Source organism: Mustelus asterias, chromosome 9 (assembly GCF_964213995.1).
Source record: "Mustelus asterias chromosome 9, sMusAst1.hap1.1, whole genome shotgun sequence".
Lineage (NCBI taxonomy): Eukaryota > Metazoa > Chordata > Chondrichthyes > Carcharhiniformes > Triakidae > Mustelus > Mustelus asterias.
This window is the reverse complement of record NC_135809.1, coordinates 3,352,256-3,377,735: the sequence shown is the minus strand read 5'-3', so window position 1 is coordinate 3,377,735 and position 25,480 is coordinate 3,352,256. Positions and strand designations below refer to the sequence as shown.

General features: G+C 44.9%; 1 protein-coding gene across 1 annotated transcript in view; it reads right to left on the bottom strand.

Annotated features, from left to right (window-relative positions):
- Positions 1-25,480, bottom strand: part of LOC144499038 (uncharacterized) — a 122,878-nt gene that overhangs the window by 69,610 nt on the left and 27,788 nt on the right. The window contains exons 3-5 of the mRNA XM_078221091.1: positions 15,886-16,069; positions 6,216-6,611; positions 4,906-5,271 (exon numbers count right to left, since the gene is read on the bottom strand). Coding sequence (XP_078077217.1) covers positions 4,906-5,271; positions 6,216-6,611; positions 15,886-16,069 — 946 coding nt within the window. The remainder of the gene's footprint in view (positions 1-4,905; positions 5,272-6,215; positions 6,612-15,885; positions 16,070-25,480) is intronic.

Sequence of the window (25,480 nt, the reverse complement as noted above, 5' to 3'; positions counted from 1 at the left end):
CTCGCAGCTGGGATTCTCCAGTCCCGCTGCAGTGAATGGAGATTTGGCTGAGTGCCAGGTTCTCCGTTCTCGCTGGCAGCGGGGCGTGAACGGCTGGAGAATTTGGCCTGTATATTACAGACAGAAACAGACCATTCAGTCCTTTATATTCTATTCAAACCATCTCCAGATTTCCTTTTTTAAGCATATCATTTTTTCCCTTTGGGGAAGCAGTGGAAGGAATTCCCAAGCTGATTATCAGCCCATTGACCCTCATTGTGAATGCTCCTTCCATAATCAGCAATGTTTTATTTGAACCTGAAGTTTCTGGTCCAGAGGTAGGTACATTCCCACAGCGCCACAAACCTCTGGAGTTTTTGTGATTATCTTACATTGGTGGCCTCTGGTTATGTTCTTGCTCACAGTGGAATCGTACTCTAGTGTGTCCAGTCTATGAAAATCTTTCAAACTTTTTGAGGACTTTTAGATCACCCTTCAGCCTTCTCTATTCAAGTTTTAATATGCCAATAAAAGGTCTAATACCTGTTCGAGGAACCCTTTAAAAAATTGTTCTCAGTGAACAAAGGAAGCATTGGACCTATCCTTGCCCGGTGACCACCTAGTGCAGGTAAACTTCCAAAGGAACCATTCTGAGGAACTGGGAGGAGTAAGTGAATGCTCCCCCTCTGACAAAACAGGGGAATGAGCCACATGTGGGATCACCATGGGAGGTGCAGCTTGCTCTGAAGATGTAAAAGAATCCTGAGTCCCAATTACAAGATGGCCTCTTTTCCTGGGATGTCCCATAGGGTTGTCAATGTTGTAATATACCTTTAAGGGTTTGCAACATGACATCACTAGATAGGAAGTGTGTCATGCGATCAGTGTTCAGTTTAAGCAGAGCACATAGTGCACAGCTTTGGTGTTGGTGCCTTCAAGATTTATACCCATGTGTACCTGTCCACATGTACCTAGGCTTAATAAATGAACCCACACTCAATGTCTTATGAGTGATTGGTGTCCTTAGATCATTATACAAACACAACAACAGCCGTCCAGGATATGCTGAAGTTTTCAGATATCAATCTCCTGAGAAACCTGAGATTAAAAAAATTATAGGGACATTAAATAAAAAGTTTGTTCCCTTCTTGTTCGGTGTCTTTGCACACTTCCATTTATATCAATATGGGGTGAGATTTTCTGGCCTCCCAGTTGTGTATTTCCCGCCAGCGGAAGGTTGTTTACTACAGCGGGGTTCTCTGGTCCCGCCGCTGTCAATGGGAACTTCCATTGACATCACCCCATGCTGGCGGGAAACCCGCGGAAGGGATTACGCTAGAGGTGGGACTGGAGAATCCCGCCGGTGTGAACGGCCGGAGAATTCCGGCCATGTCTATTATAAAATAATCTGAAATGGGGAATAAAAATCAAGAATCATCCAATTAGGTAACTGTTAGCTTTCCGATTGGCTGTGGAGAATGCAATGCACCGTGAGGATGAACGTGTCAGGTGATCAATGAGGGGAGAATGGGGTGGGGCAGTTGGAAGCAGGAGGTCATGTGATTAAAACTCCAGGACTACATCACCAGAGTTGGCAACTGGTGTGCTCCAAGTCTAGACCTGGGCTCATTTTCACCCCTCATTATTCAATGACTTTTCTGTTGGTGGAAAAGGAACCTGGAGGAAACACTCTGAACTGCCTCTTGTTCGACTGGTCAGCTGGAACAATCACCACAGAAGAAATTATTTGACAGGACACTTCAAGGCATATTGTGGCTGTCAAGATTCCCATCATCTGGAGGAATACATTATTCTAAACATGGCAAAGAGTGAAAGGGAAGTTCAAGTGAAGTCATTCGGAAACAGCAAGGCACTTTGTCTCCTCCTTTAGCCATTTAAAAAGCCAGTTGACTTGGCCCCAGAATAGCAATGGAAAAGCTGGACAATGGGAAGGTCTCCTTCATTGTCAAGGACAGTCGCACTTTGAAGATGATGCTCAAAGGGGTTAAAATGGGTCAGATAGCAATTGTTCAGTCCCTGAGCACAGATCTGAAAAGAAATTGTAACGACCACAATGGAATTATCCATCTGAAAGGCAAAGCAGGACCAGAGCAGACCCTGAGAAGGGAATAACACACGTCTGTTACTAATTTCTGACACACATAGACAATGTAGTGAACACAAATAGAGTAAACTAATCAGGTGCCTTATGTTAAAACACAGACATCTCAAGGTACAGTGCAAGCTACAGACAAATGTCTATCACTAACATGATTAAACACTTGCATTCGGACACACAGCTGTTAAAAGTTATAAAGGGTTTTGAATGTGGAAAACAACAGCAACATCTTCTATATTTTTGGTCCCTTTAACATAGTAAAACACCCTAAGGCGTTTCACACAAGTGTTATCAAACAAAATGTCACACCAAGCCACCACATAAAGAGATATTGGAACAGCAATGAGGTAGGGAGTGTCGTAAAGGAGCAGAGGGAGCTGTATGTGCGTGCACACTATTCTATTCTATAGATCTTGATTTTATGCAATTGCCCAATTTTACATGATTTTTTCATTTTAATTTTTAGTGGTCAGTCAGACCATTAGAATTCCTACAGTGCAGAAGAAGGGCATTTGGCCCATCAACTCTCTGCCCAGGACATATCACCATAACTCATGTATTTACCCCCATTAATTCCCCTAAGCCACACATCTTGGGACATTAAGGGGAAAGTTACCATGGCCAATCCACATAATCCACACATCTTCAAAATGTGGGAGGAAATAGCAGCACCCGGAGGAAACCCACGCAGACACGGGGAGAACATGCAAACTCCACACAGACAGTGATCCAAAGCCAGAATTGAACCCGGATCCCTGGTGCTGTGAGACAGCAGTGCAAATCACTGTGCCACTCTGCAGGACAACAGCCAACTCACTGGAATCGGTAACGTATAAGAACGTAAGTAATACGAGCATAAAATAAAAGCTCGTGGTGTAGGGGGTAACAAATTGGCCTGGAATGAATCATAGAATCCCGACAGTGTAGAAGGAGGCCATTCCGCCCATCGAGTCTGCACCAATCCCACCCAATCCCTATTCCTGTAGCCCCACGTATCCACCCTGCTAGTCTTCCTGACACTAAGGGGCAATTTAGCACGGCCAATCTACATAACCTGCACATCTTTGGACTGTGGGAGGAAACCAGAGCACCCGGAGGAAACCCACGCAGACACAGGGAGAATGTGCAGACTCCACACAGACAGTGACCCAAGGTCGGAATCGAACTTGGATCCCTGGCGCTGTGAGGCAGCAGTGCAAACCACTGTGCCACCGTGCTGCCCTAGATAGGCTAGCTAATAGGAAACAGAGTTGGCATAAACAGGTCTTTTTCTAGTTGGCAGGATGTGGCGAGTGGTGTGCCACAGGGATCAGTGCTGGGGCCTCAACTTTTACAATTTATATAAATAACTTGGATGAAGGGACTGAAGGTATGGTTTCTGAATTTGCTGATGACACAAAGATAGGCAAGAAAGTACATCATGAAGAGGACATAAGGAGGCGACAAAAGGGTATAGAAGGTTAAGTGAGTGAGCAGAAAATCTGGCAAATGGATTATAATTTGGGCAAATGTGAAATTGTCTACAATGGCAGGAAGAATACATAAGCTTATTATCTAAATGGTGAGAGATTGCAGAGCTCTGAAGTACAGAGGGATCTGGGTGTCCTAGTGAATTAATCACAAAAGGCCAGTATACAGGTGTAGCAAGTAATTAGGAATGTTATAATTTATTGTGAGGGGAATTGATTACAAAAGTAAGGAGGTTCTCCTTCAGCCGTGCAGGGCATTGGTGAGACCACAGCAGGAGTATTGTGGACAATGTCGGTCTCCTTATTTAAGGAAAGATGTAAATGTGTTGGAAACAGTTTAGAGAAGGTTTACCAGACTAATACCAGGAATGGGCGGGTTGTCTTACGAGGAAAGATTGAGAGGTTTGGTTTGTATCCACTAGAGTTTAGAAGAGTAAGAGGCAACTTGATCAAAATCTTTTAGATCCTGAGGGGTTTTCACAGGGTGGATGTGGAGAAGATGTTTCCTCTTGTCAGAGAATCTAAAACTAGGGATCACTTTTTAAAAATCAGGGGTTGCTCATCGAAGACAAAGATGAGGAGACATTTTTTCTGTCAGAGGGTGCTGAGTCTCTGGAACCTTTCCTCCAAAGGCAGAGGAAGAGACTTTGGACTATTTTTAGGGCAGAGCGAGATAGACTCCTGATTAACAAGAGGGTGAAAGGTGGGCAGGAATGTGGGGTTGAGGTCACAATCGATCAGCCTTGATCTTATTGAATGGTGAAGCAGGCTCAAGGGGCTGAATGGCCTATTCTGGCTCCTAATTCGTATGTTTGTATGAGTAGGCCATTAGGCCCCTCGAGCCTGTTCCACATTTAACGCAATCATGACTAAACTTAAGCATCAACTCCATTTTCCCATCTTCTCTCCACATCCCTCAATTTGTTTAATAGCCAAAAATCAGTCAATCTCAGCCTTGAATAAACTTCATGACTGAGCATCCACAGACCTCGGGGTAGAAAATTCCAAAGAATCACAACTGTTTGAGTGAAGAAATTTCTCCTCATCTCAGTCCTAAATGCAAGATCCCTTATCCTGAGACTGTTATAAAACGAATCAATCTCCCAAAGTCAGAGTTAGGTACAGAGGAAATAGATGCTGGAGTCAGACTTGATCTAGATTTATTCTTCAGTTGATCAGAGCTGACATTCTGCTTCAACTTACAAAGCACACCCAGTGAGGCTTCAATACAAAGAATTATTTCCTTATAGTCGTCAATGCGATGCAACATTGACATTTAGGCAAGCAGGGTGTATTTGAATAAACTATACAAGAGGGGTGAAATGAACATGTACTAACCTCTTTCTGTTGAGATAGGCGGAAGAACTGGCCAGTGCCTGAGGACTCGGTCATGCCAGATTTCTACGAATGAAGGTACCTTTTCCATTGGGGAACCGTTCACCGTCACAGGTGATACGTGGAGCCCGTCACCGGTGCTGTGGCAGCCAGACACATTGAGATCCGTGTTCACCACACTCTGGTAAAGACTGCTGACCTCCAGAGAGCCTTTGTCGAGGTGCTGTCTGCTGGAATGGATACTGCTGCCTGTTGCTTTCCACTCTGAGCCCTCAGAATCTCTGCTGTTCCAGGAGAGTGAGGAGCAACGATACTGGGAGAGATCAGTGCTGCTGTCACCTCCCCAAACGGACGATCTGTCCAGCATTCCTAATGGATGGAAATGAAACAGGAGAAAGACAAGAGTGTGAGAAAGAATACAGACACAGCTTCCACTGACCACAAACACAACTCACATTTCTACATGACCCATGTCCCCACTCACTGTTTACCATCAGTGGAATACTTTTGGGGTGTAAGTATAGCTGCAATCTAGGAGAGGAGGCAACCTATTTACATGCAGCAAGCTCGCACAAACATAACCGAGATAATAGCCAGATAGTCTGCTTTGGTGATGCTGATTAAAGGATAAATATTGGCCAGCAGGAAAATCAGCCTACTTTTCTCTGAAATAGTCATCATGAATTCTTTTACATCTAACTGAATGGACGGATAGTTTAACACCTGAACAAACACTCACTCAGTACTCGCACTGTGAGTGTCCCTGGGTTATGGGCTCAGTTGCCTTGAGTGATTTGCTCTATTTTGATGCTCAAGTTCTTGAGAATTTTGTGGTGGCTCTCAGATGAAGAATCAGTGAAACTCCAGCACAGAATCGGTACAACTGATTTTCCAAGAAATTCCCCGAGAGTTCTCCTGATCTCCTGTTGAGGTTGTGGCAGGAGATCAGACGTTCCCGATGGAAATTAGAGTCATACAGGTTTACAGCATGGAAACGGGCCCTTTGGCCCAACCTGCCCATGCCACCCCTTTTTTTTAAACCCCTAAGCTAGTCCCAATTGCTTGCATTTGGCCCATATCCCTCTATACCCATCTTACCCATGTAACTGGCTAAATGCTTTTTAAAAGACAAAATTGTACCCACCTCTACTACTACCTCTGGCAGCTTTCAGGTGCTTACATCACATACTGACCTTGACCTTCACGGATTCCTGAATTATCTCAGGTTAATCAGTACGAAGCTTAACATCCACTCTGCAGAACAGACTCTTAGGTAACGAGGGAGGAAGAGATGAGCCCGACAATGACCTTACCTGTCTGAGTGGTGCCTCTATCCAAACTGAACGCAGTACCCTGGCTACACACAGTCAAAGTGTGCCTGCTACAGTGCGATAAAGTGCCATCCACCCCTGGTAGAAGAGGACTGGTGTTTTCTCTCAGTCTGTCCGCTTCATCTATCCCCGAGCTGTCCAGATCGTCAGTATTGCAAATTAGCCCAGAGCTTCCACACTCTGTGTTTGCCTCCAGTTCTTCAGCTTGGTTTCTCTCACCAGCTCCAAGTCCTGCCTTCCTTTGGACATATTCCTGCTTTTCCTCTTCTTCCATGAGAGATGCCAGGCTTGCTGGAGGCGATTTGGGCAGAGCCTTTGTGCTGAGTTTGAACGGCACATGACAAGCCGATCGGGCTGTGATTTGATACCTGGGGGACACTGGGTGATGGAAATGAAAACACAATAATGATGAATCCATTCTGAGTTTGGAACCCACCTAGGAACAGATCAGTTAACAACAACCTCTATTTATGTAGCACCTTTAACACAACCAAACACAACCAAGACACTTTACAGGAGAAATTAGCAAACAATATATGACATCAGGCTGCAGAAGGAGATATTAGAACTGACGATCGCAAGCTTGGTCAAAATGATAGATTTAAGGAGCCCCGTAACGGAGGAGAGAGAGGCCGAGAGATTTAGGAAGGGAATTCCAGAGCTTAGGCCCAAGCAGCTGAAGGCACGGCCGCCAATGGCAGACCAATTACATTGGGGACGTGCAGGAGGCAGAGTGCGAGGAGTGCAGGATCTGGGAAGGTTGCAGGGCTGGAGGAGATTAAAGAGAAAGTGAGGAGTGAGACCAATGAGGGAATTTGAAAACAAGGATGTGAATTTTAAAGTTGAGCAGTTTCTGGATGGAGACTCAATGTAGGTTAGTGAGCAAGGAGGATGCTGGGCAGATTAGGAAAAATAGCAGGATATCATGAAGAGACACAGAGTCAGAACAGCGGGCTGCATTGAACTCATCAGTTCAAACTAAAACATTATAGACTCTCCATACAGTACCAGACCTTGTCCAGTCAAAAAATATTTAAACTTCTTCCCTTCCAACCCATGGGCTGAATTTTCCCATTTCGCCCGCCATGGGAATCGTAGCGGGCGAGGGATGGACCATGGAAAGATCTGTTCAGCTCAGATGGGTTTTTCCAGTTTAAGGACGAGATCCAGCTGGAAAACCCCACCCCGTGTCTTTATAATATTAGGATTCAAATTCTGCTCCCAATGTCCTCACTTGAACCAAATCATGCAGTCTCTGGGTGAGAGGAGCTTTTGGTCTCTCGGGGAATTAAGGGGTCTGGGGACTGATGAGAAAGTGAAGTTGAAGCACAGGATCTGCCATCATATATCAAATAGTGGGGCAGGCTCTGTGAGCCATTGGGTCTGCCCCTGCTCCTATTGCTTATGTTTCTATAAAGATCAAAACCATAAATATAATCCAGGTGGAGTTAATTGACATTTATCCCCATTGGATTCAATGAACAAAGAACAAAGAACAATGAAAAGTACAGCACAGGAACAGGCCCTTCGGCCCTCCAAGCCTGTGCCAATCACGATGCCTGCCTAAACTATCATTCCATTCCCATCCTATTGATGTATTTGTCTAGCTGCCCCTTAAATGCCGCTATTATACCTGTTCCCACCACCTCCCCGGGCTGTGTGTTCCAGACATTCACCACCCTTTGTGTAAAAAACTTGCCTCACACCATCTCCTTTAAACTTTTCCCCACGCACCTTAAATCTTATGTCCCCTCACTCCAGATTATCTACCTTAGGAAAGAACATCTGACTATCCACTCTGTCCACACCCCTCATAATCTTGTAAACCTCTATCTGGTCCACAAGATTATGAATGGTAAAGTATTTACAATCTGAAGTTGTTTCTCTGGCGGACACTAATGTCCCTGCAGTCAAGGATCCTGAATGAATATCAAATATTATTCTACTTCTTCAAAAAAAACCAGATGTACAACCAAACTCTACTCACCCCACAGAGAGAGACGAACAGAGAGAGACGAACAGAGAGAGACGAACAGAGAGAGACGAACAGAGAGAGATGAATTGAGAGAGACAAACAGAGAGAGACGAACAGGTTTCAAGTCTCAAAGCCTAGCAGCTGGGCCGCACAGAGCTACATTGTTCAGAACCTACACGGACTCCTAAGATTCACAAAGTGGCAGCTGGGAAGCGAGCAAGTCTCCAAGTATCCAATGTACAGCCACTTCCCACATCCCCATCAGAACTAAAGTTCAGCAAGTTCAGGGATTGAACTCACCCCAGACTCACTCCAGATCATCTTAGCGACAGGGAATTGGAGCTCCATCTCGGAATTCCGGGTTCACCTCCAGCAGGGTCCTCACATCCGGTGAGTGTTGGTGGTTACCCCACACATTGAACCACTCATTGACTGGAATTTTACCACCTTGCCCGCCCCAGAATCGGGGATGGCAAGGCTCGGAGAGCGGCATTCTCTGTTGGCCTCGGACAGGGTCTTACAAGCCCCGGGCGGGCGAGGCCATAAAATACCGGCAATTGTGTGGGTTGTGGAATCCCATAATCCATAACTGGTTCAATGAGGCTCAGTCTGAGGGTGGGGGTTATTGGGTGGGGCGGGTGGGGGCCGAGCAAAGGTGACTCATCAGGAAAACATGAGAGTTAATGAAAATTTCTATATTGAATAGATCTGAATTCAGAAATCATTAAAAGTTGAGATGGGATTCTGGCCGGAATCCGCCAGTCTCACACACCCGGCAACCACTGTCAGCAAGAATGAAGAATTTGGCGCTCAGCCAAATCTCCATCAATAGCAACGGGACCGGAGAATCCCAGCCGCAGGTGAGAATGGAGAATTCCGGCCTATACATTTGGAATATTGTGTGCAGTTCTGGTCACCTCACTATAAGAAGGATGTGGAAGCATTGGAAAGAGTGCAGAGGAGATTTACCAGGATGTTGCCTGGTTTGGAGGGTAGGTCTTATGAGGAAAGGTTGAGGGAACTAGGGCTTTTCCCTTTAGAGCGGAGGAGGATGAGAGGCAACTTAATAGAGGTTTATAAGATGATGAGGGGGATAGATAGAGTGGACGTTCAGAGACTATTTCCTCGGGTGGATGTAGCTGTTACTAGGGGGCATAACTATAAGGTTCATGGTGGGAGATATAGGAGGGATGTCCGTGGTAGGTTCTTTACTCAGAGAGTGGTTGGGGTGTGGAATGGACTGCCTGCTGTGATAGTGGAGTCTTTAGGAACTTTAGGAACTTTCAAGCGGTTATTAGATAGGCACATGGAGCACACCAGAATGATAGGGAGTGGGATAGCTTGATCTTGGTTTCGGACAAAGCTCGGCACAACATCGAGGGCCGAAGGGCCTGTTCTGTGCTGTACTGTTCTATGTTCTATCTGTGTGGGATTGGTTATTGATTGCCTCCTTGTCTGAGGACAGTTATACTATTAAAACAAACAGTTCTTTGGCACTGGTTTCAGAGCTTTCCTTGGAAAACACACCGAGCAGAGACAAGGGAATTTCCTCATGGTTGAAAGCTTTAATATAGAGATGTTGTCTCACTAATCTAGTGAGGCTATTATCTTTCCCAATTTGCAGTGTGTGCAATGTCTTCTGACCCGTGTTTCTTTGAACATTTTTCTTTCTGATCAGTTGTTGTGTATTGTGACCATTGTTTCAGGATTGGACAGTCAGCCTTCCTGAAGACACTAATGGAATGTATTCTCACCCTGCCCGGTGCAAACGTTGTCAAGCAAATGTGTGAAGGAAGCATTTTTCCTTCGCAATAAGTTGCCCGTGACCGAAGTGACGCTGCTTAAATACAGAGGCAGTCTGGCTCAGGGCAGGTTCTATGTGTCGCACAGCAGTTGGGCAAAAACGCCCCCTTTTTTCATTCATCTCTGGTGTCATTAATATCAATGCTGTGTGACACTTCCTGGCCTCCACTCAGAAATGGTCTCCTGTTCTAATGGGGGGGCTTGGTATGGTGCTGGCATATTGGCATGACGGGCCCTGTTAGCGATGGGCATTGTTGAGAGGACACAATGAAGAGGTCCTCAAGAGGTAACATGGGGTCCTGGGGTGAAGGTCAGCTCCAAGATACACTGACCAGATGTTTTGAAATGAAAACAGAAAAGAGGTGCCTTAGAGAGACAGAGAAAGAATCCCATTTCATCACAAATTCTAATCTGACTGTTTCAAAAGACACTGAGGGACAGTAATTATAGACACACACGAGCCAAAGCTGTCAATTGAAGAGAGCCTGATCCTGCAATTGTTACTCCCTAACTTTGTTCAGCTCTTGCAAGGGTTAAATCCGATCTCTATGACAATGTGGGAAGGAAAAGGATATTCTGTGTCATTCCCCCCCCCCCCCCCCCTCCAACCCACCCCTCCCAACCTTTCCAAGAAACAATCATCTGAATTTTGTTGCTATGAGGAGGCCCAATACCCTCGCTCTCCCACTCCCAACCCCCCACTCCCTCTGCCCCTCCTTTTATCCAAAGCCCTGATCTTTTTGATAAATAAACGCAGCGGCCAACTTGGCCTTTTCTAAAAGAAATCGAGAAATCCTCCCCTCTCAATTCCCTGCTTGTAATTTCCACACACCATGTGACCAGAGTCATTCTGAAGGATAAAGGGATGGTGCACAGTGCAGATTAATGCAGGGATCCTGTACAATTCCCACCCTTGTCCCATCTGTTGCTCAGACAGCGTTTGAATGGCATGTGTCAAGGGAATCGTAGCTATGTAAACTAACTGAAGAAATTAACCAGCTCTTTTCTTTGGCCACAGATGTAACTACACCAGCCACCATATGGCGAGTAATTAGTTTTAAAACTGTGGTGATGTTCACTCAATGCCAGCTACCAGTTACAATGAATGCCAGCTGATAACATGCCCATGCATTCCACTGAAGATTGCGACACTACGCTCCACCAAAGTAATTGCTCAGTTGGAAGTGTATTCATCCAATTCGTTGTTTGAACAAGATTCCTATCATGTAGATGCTGTTTCCCAGTTTAATAAATAGGATTCACATCACTGTCATTGCTTTATGACTGAATCATAAGTGGAGGCCATTCAACCCCTCATGCCACTGCCAACTCTTTGAAAATATCATCCAATTGGTTCCACTAGCCCCTGTTCTTTTCCCATGAATTATCACCCCTTCAAGTCTCTATCCAATTCCCTTCTGAAAGTAAATACGGAATCTGCCTTTAAGTTGCCAATTCCAGATTATAACAACTTACTGCATTTTGCTGCATCTCCTACCTGGCTTTTTTGTCCCTCATTTTAATCTTTTCATTATTTATTCTTTCATGGGACGTGGGGATCGCTAGCAAGGGTAGCACTTGTTGCCCATCCCCTAACTGCCCTTGAACTGAGTGACTTGTCATTTCAGAGGACATTTAAGAGACAACCACATTGCTGTGGGTCTGGAGTCACATGTAGGCCAGACCTGATAAGGACGGCAGATTTCCTTCCCTAAAGGTTTTCAAAGACAATGATTGTTTTATGGTCACCATTACTGAAACTAACTTTCAATTCCAGATGTATTAATTGAATTTAAATTGTGGGGTGGGGAGAAGGTGGATTTGCAGCATTCCCCATTAGCTTGGGTCTCTGGATTGCTAGTCCAGTGACAATAGTTTATTTACTTAAGTAGGCTTACATTCATACTGCATTGAGCTTACTGTGAAAATCCCCTAGTCGCCACACTCCGGCACCTGTTCGGGTACACTGAGGGAGAACTTAGCATGGACAATTCACCTAACTCGCACATCTTTGGACTGTGGGAGGAAACCGGAGCACCCGGAGGAAACCCACGCAGACACAGGGGAGAATGTGCAAACTCCACACAGACAGTGACAAGCCAGGAATTGAACCCGGGTCCCTGGCGCTGTGAGGCAGCAATGCTAACCACTGTGCCACCATGCTGCCCCAATACCCGCAAGCCACCATCTCCCCCAAGTTTGTGTCTTTGTGCCACTGGGTCTTCATGCCAATGAAAGTGGTTTCTCTCCATCTCCATCCATTCCATAATTGGAAACCATGCCTTCAGCTGCCTAGGCCTCGTGCTGTAGAATTCCTTTCCTAAACTTCTTTACCTCTCTCTCCTCTTTTACGAAATTCCTCCAAACCTACCTATTTGGCAAGATTTTGTTAATCTGTCCTGGTATTGCCTCGTATGGCTTGGTATCAAATTTTGGAACAAAGAACAAAACAGCACAGGAACAGGCCCTTCAGCCCTCCAAGCCCGTGCCGCTCCCTGGTCCAAACTAGACCATTCTTTTGTATCCCTCCATTCCCACTCCGTTCATGTGGCTATCTAGATAAGTCTTAAACGTTCCCAGTGTGTCCGCCTCCACCACCTTGCCCGGCAGCGCATTCCAGGCCCCCACTACCCTCTGTGTAAAATACGTCCTTCTGATATCTGTGCTAAACCTCCCCCCCTCACCTTGAACCTATGACCCCTCGTGAACGTCACCACCGATCTGGGAAAAAGCTTCCCACCGTTCACCCTATCTATGCCTTTCATAACTTTATACACCTCTATTAGGTCACCCCTCATCCTCCGTCTTTCCAGGGAGAACAACCCCAGTTTACCCAATCTCTCCTCATAACTAAGTCCTTCCATACCAGGCAACATCCTGGTAAACCTCCTCTGCACTCTCTCTAAAGCCTCCACGTTATTAAATTTATTTACGTTATTTATTTAATATAGCTTCTGTGAAAACCTTTGTGATCTTTGACTATATTAAAGATGCCATGACTGCTGGACGTTAAAAGATTATGTTTTGAACCGTCTCCTTTAATTCAATGTAAAATGGATTAGTGGGGGGTAGGACCCTCCTACTCATTCTTCGCGGATGCAAAACCATGTGACCTGCTTATTATGGAGGTAGAAGCTCAAATTGAGGCCGAATCTAAGGAATGGGCAAGCTATAACATTAGGATACAAAGGGAAAAGCAACTAGTGTTGTTGTTTCTTTTTTATTTATTTGTGAGACATGGGTGGTGCTGGCTGGCCAGCATTTATTGCCCATCCCTAGTTGTCCTTGAGAAAGTGGTGGTGAGCTGCCTTCTTGAATTGTTGCAGTCCACGTGCTGTGGGTTGATCCACAATGCCGTTAGGGAGGGTTTTGACCCTGTGACAGTGAAGGAACGGCGATATATTTCCAAGTCAGGATGATGAGTGGCTGGAGGGGAACTTGCAGGTGGTGGTGTTCCCATGTATCTGCTGCCCTTGTCCTTCTAGATGGAAGTGGTCATGAGTTTGGAAGGTGCTGTCTGAGGATCTTTGGTGAATTGCTGCAGTGCATCTTGTAGATAGTACACACTGCTGCTACTGAGTGTTGGTGATGGAGGGAATGGATGTTTGTGGATGTGATGCCAATCAAGCAGGCTGCTTTGTCCTGGATGGTGCCGAGCTTCTTGAGTGTTGTTGGAGCTGCACCCATCCAGGCAAGTGCCCTGACTCACTGGGGCAAATTTTCCATGGAAGGTCCATTGACCTCAGGCAGGATTTTCCGGTTTTGGTGTGAGCGTGGCCGGAATATCCTGCCCACTTGCTCTCGGGAACAGTCAGAGGGAGTTTCAGATATGAAGACTTACAGCAAATGTTGTGATGTCAGGCAGAAGAAAAGAACTGCTTTGGGGTTCGCCCCCAAGTGGAGGGCTGGTGAGGATGAAACTCAAGTTTCAGGCAATAAGGGTTGTGAAAAGTTAAAGTGCATGGAATGTCCAGAGGTATCCTCTCAATGGGAAGTCCATTTGATTTTGCTCAAAGGGCTGAGTGAAAAGGGATTGGAAGATTCACCCTATTGAAGCGGAGAGAAGGGATCAAGTTAGAGCCTGGAGGAGCTTTGGACTTTAATCACAAGATACAGGAGATATAAGAACATAAGAACATAAGAAATAGGAGCAGGAGTAGGCCATCTAGCCCCTCGAGCCTGCCCCGCCATTCAATAAGATCATGGCTGATCTGACGTGGATCAGTACCACTTACCTGCCTGATCCCCATAACCCTTAATTCCCTTACCGATCAGGAATCCATCCATCCGCGCTTTAAACATATTCAGCGAGGTAGCCTCCACCACCTCAGTGGGCAGAGAATTCCAGAGATTCACCACCCTCTGGGAGAAGAAGTTCCTCCTCAACTCTGTCTTAAACCGACCCCCCTTTATTTTGAGGCTGTGTCCTCTAGTTTTAACTTCCTTACTAAGTGGAAAGAATCTCTCCGCCTCCACCCTATCCAGCCCCCGCATTATCTTATAAGTCTCCATAAGATCCCCCCTCATCCTTCTAAACTCCAACGAGTACAAACCCAATCTCCTCAGCCTCTCCTCATAATCCAAACCCCTCATCTCCGGTATCAACCTGGTGAACCTTCTCTGCACTCCCTCCAATGCCAATATATCCTTCCTCATATAAGGGGACCAATACTGCACACAGTATTCCAGCTGCGGCCTCACCAATGCCCTGTACAGGTGCATCAAGACATCCCTGCTTTTATATTCTATCCCCCTCGCAATATAGGCCATATATACCTATAAAGACAAGTGGGGTTTTCAGCTGTGTCAAGACGTTACAACGGAATAACATTTCTGTACTTGTATAATATATTAGTTGCTCACTAAGTTTAACCAATGTTGATTTTAGTGTATTTGTTACAGTAAAATAATTAAAACATGAAATTCTGTTGTGTGATTGTTTGAATCAGTCACTGGGAAATTTGTATCTCTTTTTAAAAGCTATCAGTCTCTATGGAAATTGTAGCAAAGATGCTATATATATTACAAAGTTATTGTTGCTGCATCAAATGTTGTATACTTTCTATATCATTTTTATGTGTGCAACAGATTTGATTCAGTGCTTTAGAATGTCCACTCCATGTTTCAGCTCCAGCTCCCAGTGCTTTCCACAGGTGGTTCACCTTTCTCTGAACCCACATCTGTGCTTAACCAATCAAGCACAGTGAGCATCAATAGTAAACAGACTCACATAATCAAACATAGAAAAACTGAACAGGTCTTCAAGGTTCCTGGGATGCGAGGATTGTTGTATAATGAACGGCTGAATAAATTGGATCTATATTCTATGGAGTTTAGGAAGTATGATTCTCACTGAATGATACAAGATTTTGAGAGGGCTTGACAGGGTAGACAGGGGAAGGTTGTTTCCATGGCTGGAGAATTTAGAACATGAGGGCACAGTTTCAGGATAAGGAAGCTTTAGGACTGAGATGAGGAAAAATGTCTTCATTCAGAAGATGGTGAACCGTTGGAATTCTCTACCCCAGGGGTTGTGGATGCTCCATTATTGAATATATTTAATGCTGAGATGGACAGAATTTTGATCCCTCAGGGATCTGAGGGGCAGGTGGGAAAGTGGAGTTGAAGCCCAAGATCAGCTATGATGGCAGAGCAACTTTGATGGTCTGTACAGTCTTCTCCTGCTCCTATTTCTTACATTCTTATTGAATCCTTTAAAAACTTTGTAGCACCTCATGTCCTAATGTGAGATTGGCTATGTTAGGCAGATACATATTTGACTTATACCCTTAGGCATCCGTGCTTTTGTATAAGCTGAGTGCTTACATTGAACACATTGTCGGAACAAACATCAGAAATTAGTCATTGGCAAACCTGCAGTTTTCCAGATGTCCCTGGAGGAAGCAAATGGTTTGATGTTTGAAGGTCCCGTGTGGAGTGTTCTGGGCTGAGAGCTGAGGTCCCATGGCAAATGCAAAGTGCTGGACGAAGTGTTCATGTGAGCAAGGAATCTGGGGCATGGTAGCGCAGGCCTGATCGAAGCTGGCTGAAGGAGAGGCTGGCACAGATAGAAACAACAACAACAAGATGATTTCAACGCCATTGGAGGTAAAAATGTTCTATGTGTTAACCAACATAATTCAGGCTGTTTAAAGAAGTCAATCGGTGATTGAATTTGTCTTACATAAACAATAGGTGCTCATTATTAAAATTCAAGAGATTCGGGATATACTTCCCTATTTTGCAGGGAGACTGCTGGCTGCTTCTGTTAAGAACAGTAATAGCACATTGTGCAGGAATAATACAGCAGCTTGTCTTTTACCTTCAGCAAGTTTATTCTTCATACAGTAGAGTTACAAACCCTTTTTGTTTCCCTCCCATAGCAACTGTTTCAACCTTGTTCATTTATACTCTTCTGAAAGTTGGGCCATTAATCATCACCTGTCTTTAATAATGACATGGAGATACAGGCGTTGGAGAGAGGTGGACACAGTAAGAAGTCTCACCACACCAGGTTAAAGTCCAACAGGTTTATTTGGTATCATGAGCTTTCAGAGCGCTGCTCCTTCATCAGGTGAGGAGGATGAAGGAGCAGCGTTCCGAAAGCTCGTAATACCAGGCTCGTAATTGCCTGTTGGACTTTAACCTGGTGTTATGAGACTTCTTACTGTGTCTTTAATAAAGCAATTAGCACAACAATGGAATTGTCAAAGTATGTGCTTGCTGATACATTGACAGATTCCCTTCTCTTTCTTTTAAAATAAAGCTTTAGAAACAAAAAAAATTCAAGGACACATTTTTTTCAATCTAAACAAATGGAAAGAAAGTGCTTTAACATTATAGATGCTACATTCCCTTTACCATATTTATATAAACACATAATTACAAAGCAAAAATGAGTTTTCCATTTTGTTATCCAATGCAAGATGTCACTCTTCCAATACATTTAGCAATTTCTTGGAGCAGCATTGTAAAACAGCCGAATAATTGGTGACTTGTGTCAACCCATCGTACTTTAGAAATCTTCCCTCTTTCCAACATTTCTGTTGTGCTGGCTAGGTCTATTCTTAGTCTTTTTTCAGTGACACTTTGTGTTGAATTGGTTATCAACACAGTTCTCTATGTGCAAACTTTTGTAGACCCTCGTGCAATATTTTTTGTTAGTTTTTTGGATAAGTTAACCTCCATATCTATGGCTTAAACCAATGCCAAGGTTTCTGCAGCTAAGGTACTTTTCGCTACCCTTTTAATTTCTTGGCTTCCCAAGCCAAAGGGCAACATTTATCACTCTTTCCTACCAAAAATATAATGAACCCTGTGATTGTCAAAAACCCATCAGGAAGATCGGCATGCAAAGTTTGATTCCCGCGCTGGACACTTACTACTTTTTCTTCATTGCCTATCACTTTGCCAGGTCCTTTCCATTCTTTTTGTAATATACCAGGTCTCCCTGTCCAACTTGTGTTTCTGATGGCCTTATGTGGTGCCATAAGTCTTGCTGAAGTTTTGATCAAAACTCAGCTTTAATGAAAGCCTTAAGAACTAGGAGTAGGAGTAGGCCATCTGGCCCCTCGAGCCTGCTCCACCATTCAATAAGATCATGGCTGATCTTTTTATATGCAAGCTGTTAGCAGGGTTTGTGAGATGGCCAGATATTGTCAAAACTTCAGCCAATACAAAGACTCACAAAAGCCAGTGTCCCAGTTTAAAAATATATCTTTATTTGACCAGCGAGTCACGGGGAGAGATTATTGAAAAGTCCTGAGCCTCTCCAGACATAGAGCTGCCTGATGTCTCCAATAAACTCTGATGTATACAGTTTAGGACAGATCAATTATACATTTTTCTTATCAAATTTTCCTGCCTTTCCTGCCTTAGCTTTGAATCAATCATCTTCAATACTTAGAATGATAGAATCATAGAATCCTACAGTGCAGAAGGAGGCCATTCAGCCCATTGAGTCTGCACCGACCACAATCGCACCCAGGCCCTATTCCCATAACCCCACATATTTAACCTGCTAACCCCCTGACACTAGGGTCAATTTAGCATGGCCAATCAACCTAACCCACACATCTTTGGACTGTGGGAGGAAATCGGAGCACCCGGAGGAAACCCACGCAGACATGGGGAGAACGTGCAAACTCCACACAGACAGTCACCCGAGGCCAGAATTGAAATCTGGCGCTATGAGGCAGCAATGCTAACCGCTGTGCCACCCCGTGTACTTAAATCATTAATGACATTTGTCACATACTTTAGCCATTTTACTCTCTGACATGATGCAATTTCATTGGTCCGTGGAATCCGGATGCTTCCTCCCCCTATTGCTGACTCACTTCCTCTATTGCTTAGCAGCCCCAGACGCTGAGGTCAAAGTTGACATTCCCACCATTTTCCTCCACATCATCGGCCACATCAGCCTTATGCACGTTCTCACATCTGAGAAGGCATTGGCTTATCTGCATAGTGAACAACTCTATTCATGAGCAGCCCTTAGAACCTTACTGCTAGCAATTCCCATTGATAAGAACTTGCACATTCTGAGGTTTCATTGTTTCCTAAGAATGTGGTACCATCTGAAAGTCCCTGTACCATCAGGCCTTGCAGCAACTTGCTCTTGGCTAAAATACACAATCACTTTATAAAAATACAGTTAATACATTTAAAATATCAAAATATGTGTTTAAATCATAATCACTTGTTTTAAATCACTTTCTGCATTCACATGTGTGTAAGCTATTCTCTTGTTAGCCTATAAGTCTGATTTAGAGTCATTTAACTCAATGCTGGTAGTTCAGTCCATGTCTTAAATGCCTCATGGTTTAAAATCTTCTCTAACCCACGAGGATCTTTTCCTTTCCCCAACACAAACAAAGCATTCAGATGAGCAGAAAAAGTAGAGTTAATGCCAGTCCCCACTAGAGCAGGAGGAATATTTGATAGGACCAAACGCAACTTTGGATTCCTGCTGTGTGCCAACTGGTACAAAGTGTGTCCCCCAACCATTTGCAAAGAGTTAATTGCATGTACTGCCCATGCCAGCTCTGAACCATAGAACCATAGAAGAGTTACAGCACTGAAGGAGGCCATTTGGCCCATCTGGTTCATGCCAACCCGAGGACACCCAGGTGCCCTTTCTAATCCCACCTTCTTGCACCCGGCTCATAGCCCTGCAGTTTACAGCACCTAAGGTGCCGTTCCAGGTACTTTTTAAATGAGTTTAGAGTCTCTGCCTCCACCACCAACTCGGGCAGCGAATTCCAGACACCTAGCAGCCTCTGCGTAAAAAAGTTCCTCGTGTCCCCTCTACACCTACTGCCACTTATCTTGAATTCATGCCCCCTGGTTCTAGAATTCTCCGCCAAGGATAATTTTGTACACCTCTGTCAAGCCACCCCTCAGCCTTCTTTTTTCCAAGGAAAATAACCCAAACCTGTCCAATATCTCATAGAATCAGACAGCACAGAAGAGGCCCTTCAGCCCATCAAATCCACACCGACACATTAAAAACACCTGAACTCCCACCTAATCCCATCTGCCAGCACTTGGTCCATCGCGCTGATCTCTTCATAGCTACACGTTTCCAGCCCTGGCAACATTCTTGTAAATCTCCCCTGCACTCTCTCCAGAACAATTACGTCCTTCCTGTCATGTGGTGACCAGAACTGCACACAATACTCCAGATGTGGCCTCACCAGTGTTTTATACAATTCAAATATTATATCCTTGCTTTTTTATTCTATACCTCTGCCAATGAAGGAGAGCATTCCACGTGCCTTCTTTACAACCTTGTCTACTTGAACAGCTGCCTTTAGGGACCTGTGTACTTGTACGCCAAGATCTCTCACTTCATCTACCCTTCTTTGTATATTTCCATTTATTGTGCATTCCCTTTAACTGATTGTCCTCCCTAAATACACATCTCTATGTTAAAGTCCATCTGCCACTTTACCTCCCACTCCACTAACCCATCGATATGGTTTTGGAGATTCTAGCTATCCTCTACATTATCCACTACTCAGCAATCTTTGTGTTGTCTGCAAATCTTCCAAGCATGCCCCCCACGAGTGCCGATGCAACTTATTAAGCCAATCCAAAATATAGATGCAATCCAAAAAACTGGGTTCATTTCTCGAGGGATAGAAATGACAAGTAGAGAAGTTGTGTTAGATTTGCATAGAACCTTGGTTACACTGGATAGTTCTGGTCTCCATGTTACAAAAAAAATATAGAAGCACTGGAAAAGGTGGAAAATAGTGGGAAGTGGCTCTAGTGGAGGATAAATACCAGGATAGGCCAGTTGGGCTGAATGGTCTGTTTCTGTGCTCTAAATGCAATTCTCTATTTTGCTATTTCGCTCAGGGTGAGTTTCTATCTGGTTGAACTTGTGAGCAGGGCAATTCCTCTGGTCATTCCCAAGGTCAAACCAAGGTCATTCCTCTGGCTTCTAACCAGCGAGACATTATTTCATTCGCAAACACCTCCTGCAGCCTAGCTCATTTGAACAAGTGAGATAAAGTGCATCCAGAAATGGCATTAAGTGTTCTGGTATAAGTTAAAGCGGAGATAGAAAGCTCTGGAAGAACTCAAAGCCCACCATGGTGTCATTTAAAGAAATGGGCACGGAAAGCCTACTCGACTGGTTTAACGCAGAGATGGATGGGTAAGCTGTGCCACCTGTTCCACTTCGCTTGATACCAGGATTCAGTGTGTACCCTAGAACAGCAAGCACCCCTCTTAGACTCCACTCCAAGACCTACTTGAAGTTCTCCTTTCAGCCAGAACATCACTTAATATCAGACATGACCTTTTCCTTATAACAGCTCGACTGTGAAGCGACCACCACAGCAAATATTGACAGTTGATAGAATATGCAGTGCATTACACAGGGAGGCAGCCTAAGTGACTGCCTTTGAATTTATGCAAACGCTTTGGCCCTGACTAAGGCAGCACAGCATCCGACTGCCACAACAAGACTGGACAAATATTTAACTGTAATCATTTTTCTCAATGAGTGACACTGCCTTCTTTTGTGAAGGGCATTTACTTGCAGCTTAGCAAAATCTTTGCACCTGTACATTTGAGGTTTGTTTGACTGAGTCCACTCCCTGTACTAGTCCAGTCATGGCAGCTGACAGCACAGAAGGCCATTTGGCCCATTAAGCCTGAGTTGGCTCTTTAAAAGACCTATCCATTTAGTTCCAATCCCCTGCCTTTTCCCTGTAACCCTGCAAGTTTCTCCCTTTCAGGTTTAAATACAATTCCTTTTTTGAGCATTCCTGTTGAATCTGCTTCCGCTGTCCCATTCAGACAGCACCTTCCAGATCACAGCAAGCAACTGCGTAGAAAAATGTCAGCACATGTCTTTTCTCATTCTTTTCCCATTACAAAACTGCACAAATCAATGGGAAAGGAGTTTATGAAGCGATAATCGTCCCAATTGTATTCGTAAGGAAAGTTTACAACAGTGAGGAATTGGGTGAGAGGGATACTGGACATGTCATAGAATGAAGAAAGAAGCTATAAGAACATGAAGCAAGAAACAACGGAGGACACAAGCAAAGCAGATAAAGTTAATGTTTATTTATTAGTGTCACAAGTAAGGCTTACATTAACACTACAATGAAGTTACTGTGAAATTCTCCTAGTTGCCACACTCCGGCGCCTATTCGGGTCATTGCACCTAACCAGCATGTTTTTCAGACTGAGGGAGGAAATCAGAGCACCCGGAGGAAACCCACGCAGACACGAGGAGAATGTGCAAACTCCACACAGTTAGTGACCCAAGCTGGGAATTGAACCCATTCCCTGGCGCTGTGAGGCAGCAGTGCTAACCACTGTGCCTCTCCATTTGATCATTTAGGGTATATTTGAAGGACAGAATGGGTGAAATTCTCCCATCCCGCCAGCACTGGGTTGGGTGGCAGGTGGGAGTGGAGAATCTAGCAGGAGCCAGGAAGTCAGAAACCCGACGGTGTAAAATCACGTTACAATTCTCCCAATGGCGGCTCAGTCTCCCGCTGGCTGGTGACATGCGCACTATTTGCATCTCATGAATAATTAAAACAGCAGCCCATCTGCATCTCGTCGCACCAGCGGAATATCACATTGGCATCAAATCCGGTTGCTGAAGAACAATGTGCACTGGATGGTCCACAGTTGGCAACAAGCTTTGGGGTGAGTGCAACAACTTCCTGCCATGGTGCTGTGCTTCTCCTGACGCGCTGTTCTCTCTGCCGGGGCAGACCGCTTCCTGCCTCCATCCCCATGCTGAGCTGGTCTTCGTGGACAGCACCGTGCTGCTGAACCCATGGACCCTCCTGTGTCACCATCTTGGATCAGTACAGTGCCTGGGGTTGGGGGAGTACAGGGGTCTCCTTCCCCCCAGTGCCACACAGCAGTGTCTACATTGACAGCACTGCGCTGTAGGACTCATACAACCACTGCAACAAAGGTCTGAAGTTTGATGGGGGTGGAGTGGAGTTTGAGGTGAGGAGGGGGTGTCCTAATGAAGCGGGGGGGGGGGGTAGGGTGCAAAGTGAAAGGAGGACTGTACAAGGAGAGTGGGGGAAGGTGAGGGATCACAATGTGAGGCAGAGGAACAAGGAGGTGAATGAAGATTATTAACAATGGAAAGCAGAGGAAAGAGCAAGGGGAGGGACGCTGGAACCTGACAAGGCTGCATTGAAAGCTCACAAACAAGGGGGTGAAAGGGGCACCACATTGTCCACTGGAAGGGGATGCATGAAGACTCCAGATGTGGTGGGTAGAAGTCCAAATGGGGCATGGGCGCCTCACAGGTGATTGGCTCAGGGAGAAGGTGGTTGAATCGAGGAAGAGGTTTCCTCTTGAGGCTGTGAGCCTTTTCCCTCTGGGTTGCTGACATCCTGCGCGATCTGGTGAGTGGGCTGGAGGGAGCGATACGAGTGCGCTGGACTGGTGTTTAAATATGGCGCTGCAAACTTTGAACTCATCAGCTGAAGGTGGATGGACGAATCAGCTGCCAGCCTGCCGGGAGAGTCGTCTGTGCAGACTGAAGAGGTTCCCAGCGCAGAATCCGTCGTGGGATCCTGCTGTTCTAGCCAATGGGACAGGCACCGCCCAAACCGCCACACGTGGTCTCAGAATGGGAGAATTTGACCCAAAGAGTTGGAGTACCTCCATGGCCGTGTGTATGGAGAGACACAGGGAAAGCAGCACAGGAAAACTCAGAATGTAGTACTCGGGGTGGTTGTATATCTCACTTGTTGGAGTAGGAGCGTAATGCAGGCTGCCTAACACTTGGAAAACTAATGAATTTACTGGATATTGTACGTTTCACTTACAGAGAATGAGGAATTTCAGATGCAGCTCATCTTAATACCATTTGCCATCCTGCCGTGCATGATGTCTTACTTATCTATCAAATGAGTGTTATTTTATTTACTTTTGTCTCACATGCACTGACAAAATCAGGCTCGACAGTAACCAAGTTAAATCCCCAAATGCTCACCAGAGCCACAGATATTTCTTTAATCATTCCAATCTGCTCCTTCTAATTAGCACTATCAGAGGCCACAGACAGAGAGCAGCATTGTTAGTGAGCAGCATCGTTGAATAGGGGAATCTGATTATCAACTTCAGTCACAAACTAGGCCGCAAAACAGATTAGCAGCCTTTCATTTTTGATCATACGTAAGTGTATTTCTGCTGCTGATTTATAGTTAAGAATAATTCATTGAATGTGTGTTTGTTCTCTCTCATTCAACCAATGATCAGCTGCATGATGGACCAGTAAAAGCCTGACTTACAGAAAGAGGAGCGTTCGCACTCTCAGTGTACCGTGGGGAGTGGAGATTGAACATCCAAGTGCTAGAGTCAATGTGCCTAATTCCACTGCCACCCCTCCCACACACCACCCCCTTCCAATGGGGTAAATTAACAACTGGTCACCACACTATCAGAAGGATGTGGAAGCTTTCAAGAGAGTGCAAAGAAGGTTCACCAGGATGCTGCCTGGTCTCGAGGGTGTTGGCTGTGAGGAGAGGTTGAATAAACTAGGATTGTTTTCACTGGAAAGACAGAGGCTGAGGGGAGACCTGATCGAGGTCTACAAAATTATGAGAGGCACAGACAGGGTGGATAGTCAGAGGCTTTTTTCCCAGGGTGGAAGTGTCAATTACCCGGGGGGGGGGGGGCACAGGTTCAAGGTGAGAGGGGGAAAGTTTAAGGGAAATGTGCGGGGGAAGTTTTTCACGCAGAGAGTGGTGGGTGCCTGGAACGCGCTGCCAGAGGAGGTGGTGGAAGCAGGCACGTTAACAACATTTAAGAGGCATCTGGATGGGTGCATGAATAGGGAGGGAACAGAGGGAAACGGACTGAGTCAGGGCAGAAAGTTTTTTTTAGTTTAGTTAGGGCATCATGATCGGCACAGGCTTGGAGGGCCGAAGGTCCTGTTCCTGTGCTGTACTTTTTTTTGTTGTTTCTTTGTTCTTTGTGTTGCTCACTGAGCCACAGCAGACACCAAGTGAGGTCTATCTCCATCAGCTCATCGAATGTATCTATGGAAGCAAAGACTGTTTAAAAATATATTTCACTCACCGCATTAGCTACAGCAGCTTTGTACAAAACTTAACTCAGTCACAGGGCTTTGGCACATTTACCCAATTAAATTATTCTCAATCTCAAACATCTCTCCAGGATCACACAATGCTAGCAGGTACTTCTCGAGAGGTTGTAAGAAGGCCACCGCGTCAGGGCAGTGACAGATCGAGCAAAGCTGGCGTTTTAATGAATAGGGCTGTAGACAATAAGGAGAATAAAAGTCGATTGCTTCGCCTTAAAATAAAGTCAGAAGGAAAACATTTTAGTCTAATTACTAGTGAAAAAAGAATGTGGCTTCATAAAACAGACAGTATCTGATTCAGTCCTGGCTTAACGTTGGCATTGTGACTCTGCAGTTTTGGGAAACAATGTGAAATGAGCCATCCAATGAAGGATTTGGACTCCGTCGCACTGAATGTGATTTCGTAATTTGCCATTTCAAAATAACCCAAGTTCCTCTGACCCTGCATCGATTCAATGTTTCCACAGTTTAGAAATGGTGAGTTTAATTTGTAATTATTGAAGATTTGGATTAGTTTTAACACATATTGAAAGTGAGGGCAGAAATATATTTGCTAACCTACACTTGGGGGAATCTTTGTTCTACTCAGTCAAATGCATATAAGATCAGCCCGAGTAAAAACAGTGCATGTCAGAATTTCTGACAAGCGCACTACAATAACAAGTTATATTTCTAAAAGCATCTTTAACATAAAAAAAATCCCAAGGTGCTTGACAGGAGTGCAATCAAATCTGACACTGAGCCACATAAGGAGCTTTAGGTCATGTAACCAAAAACCTGGTGGAAGAGGTAGGTGTTCAATGAGGAGGGGGTGGTTGAGGGAGGTGAGGAATAGTTTCGGGAGTTTTAGAGATTTAAGGA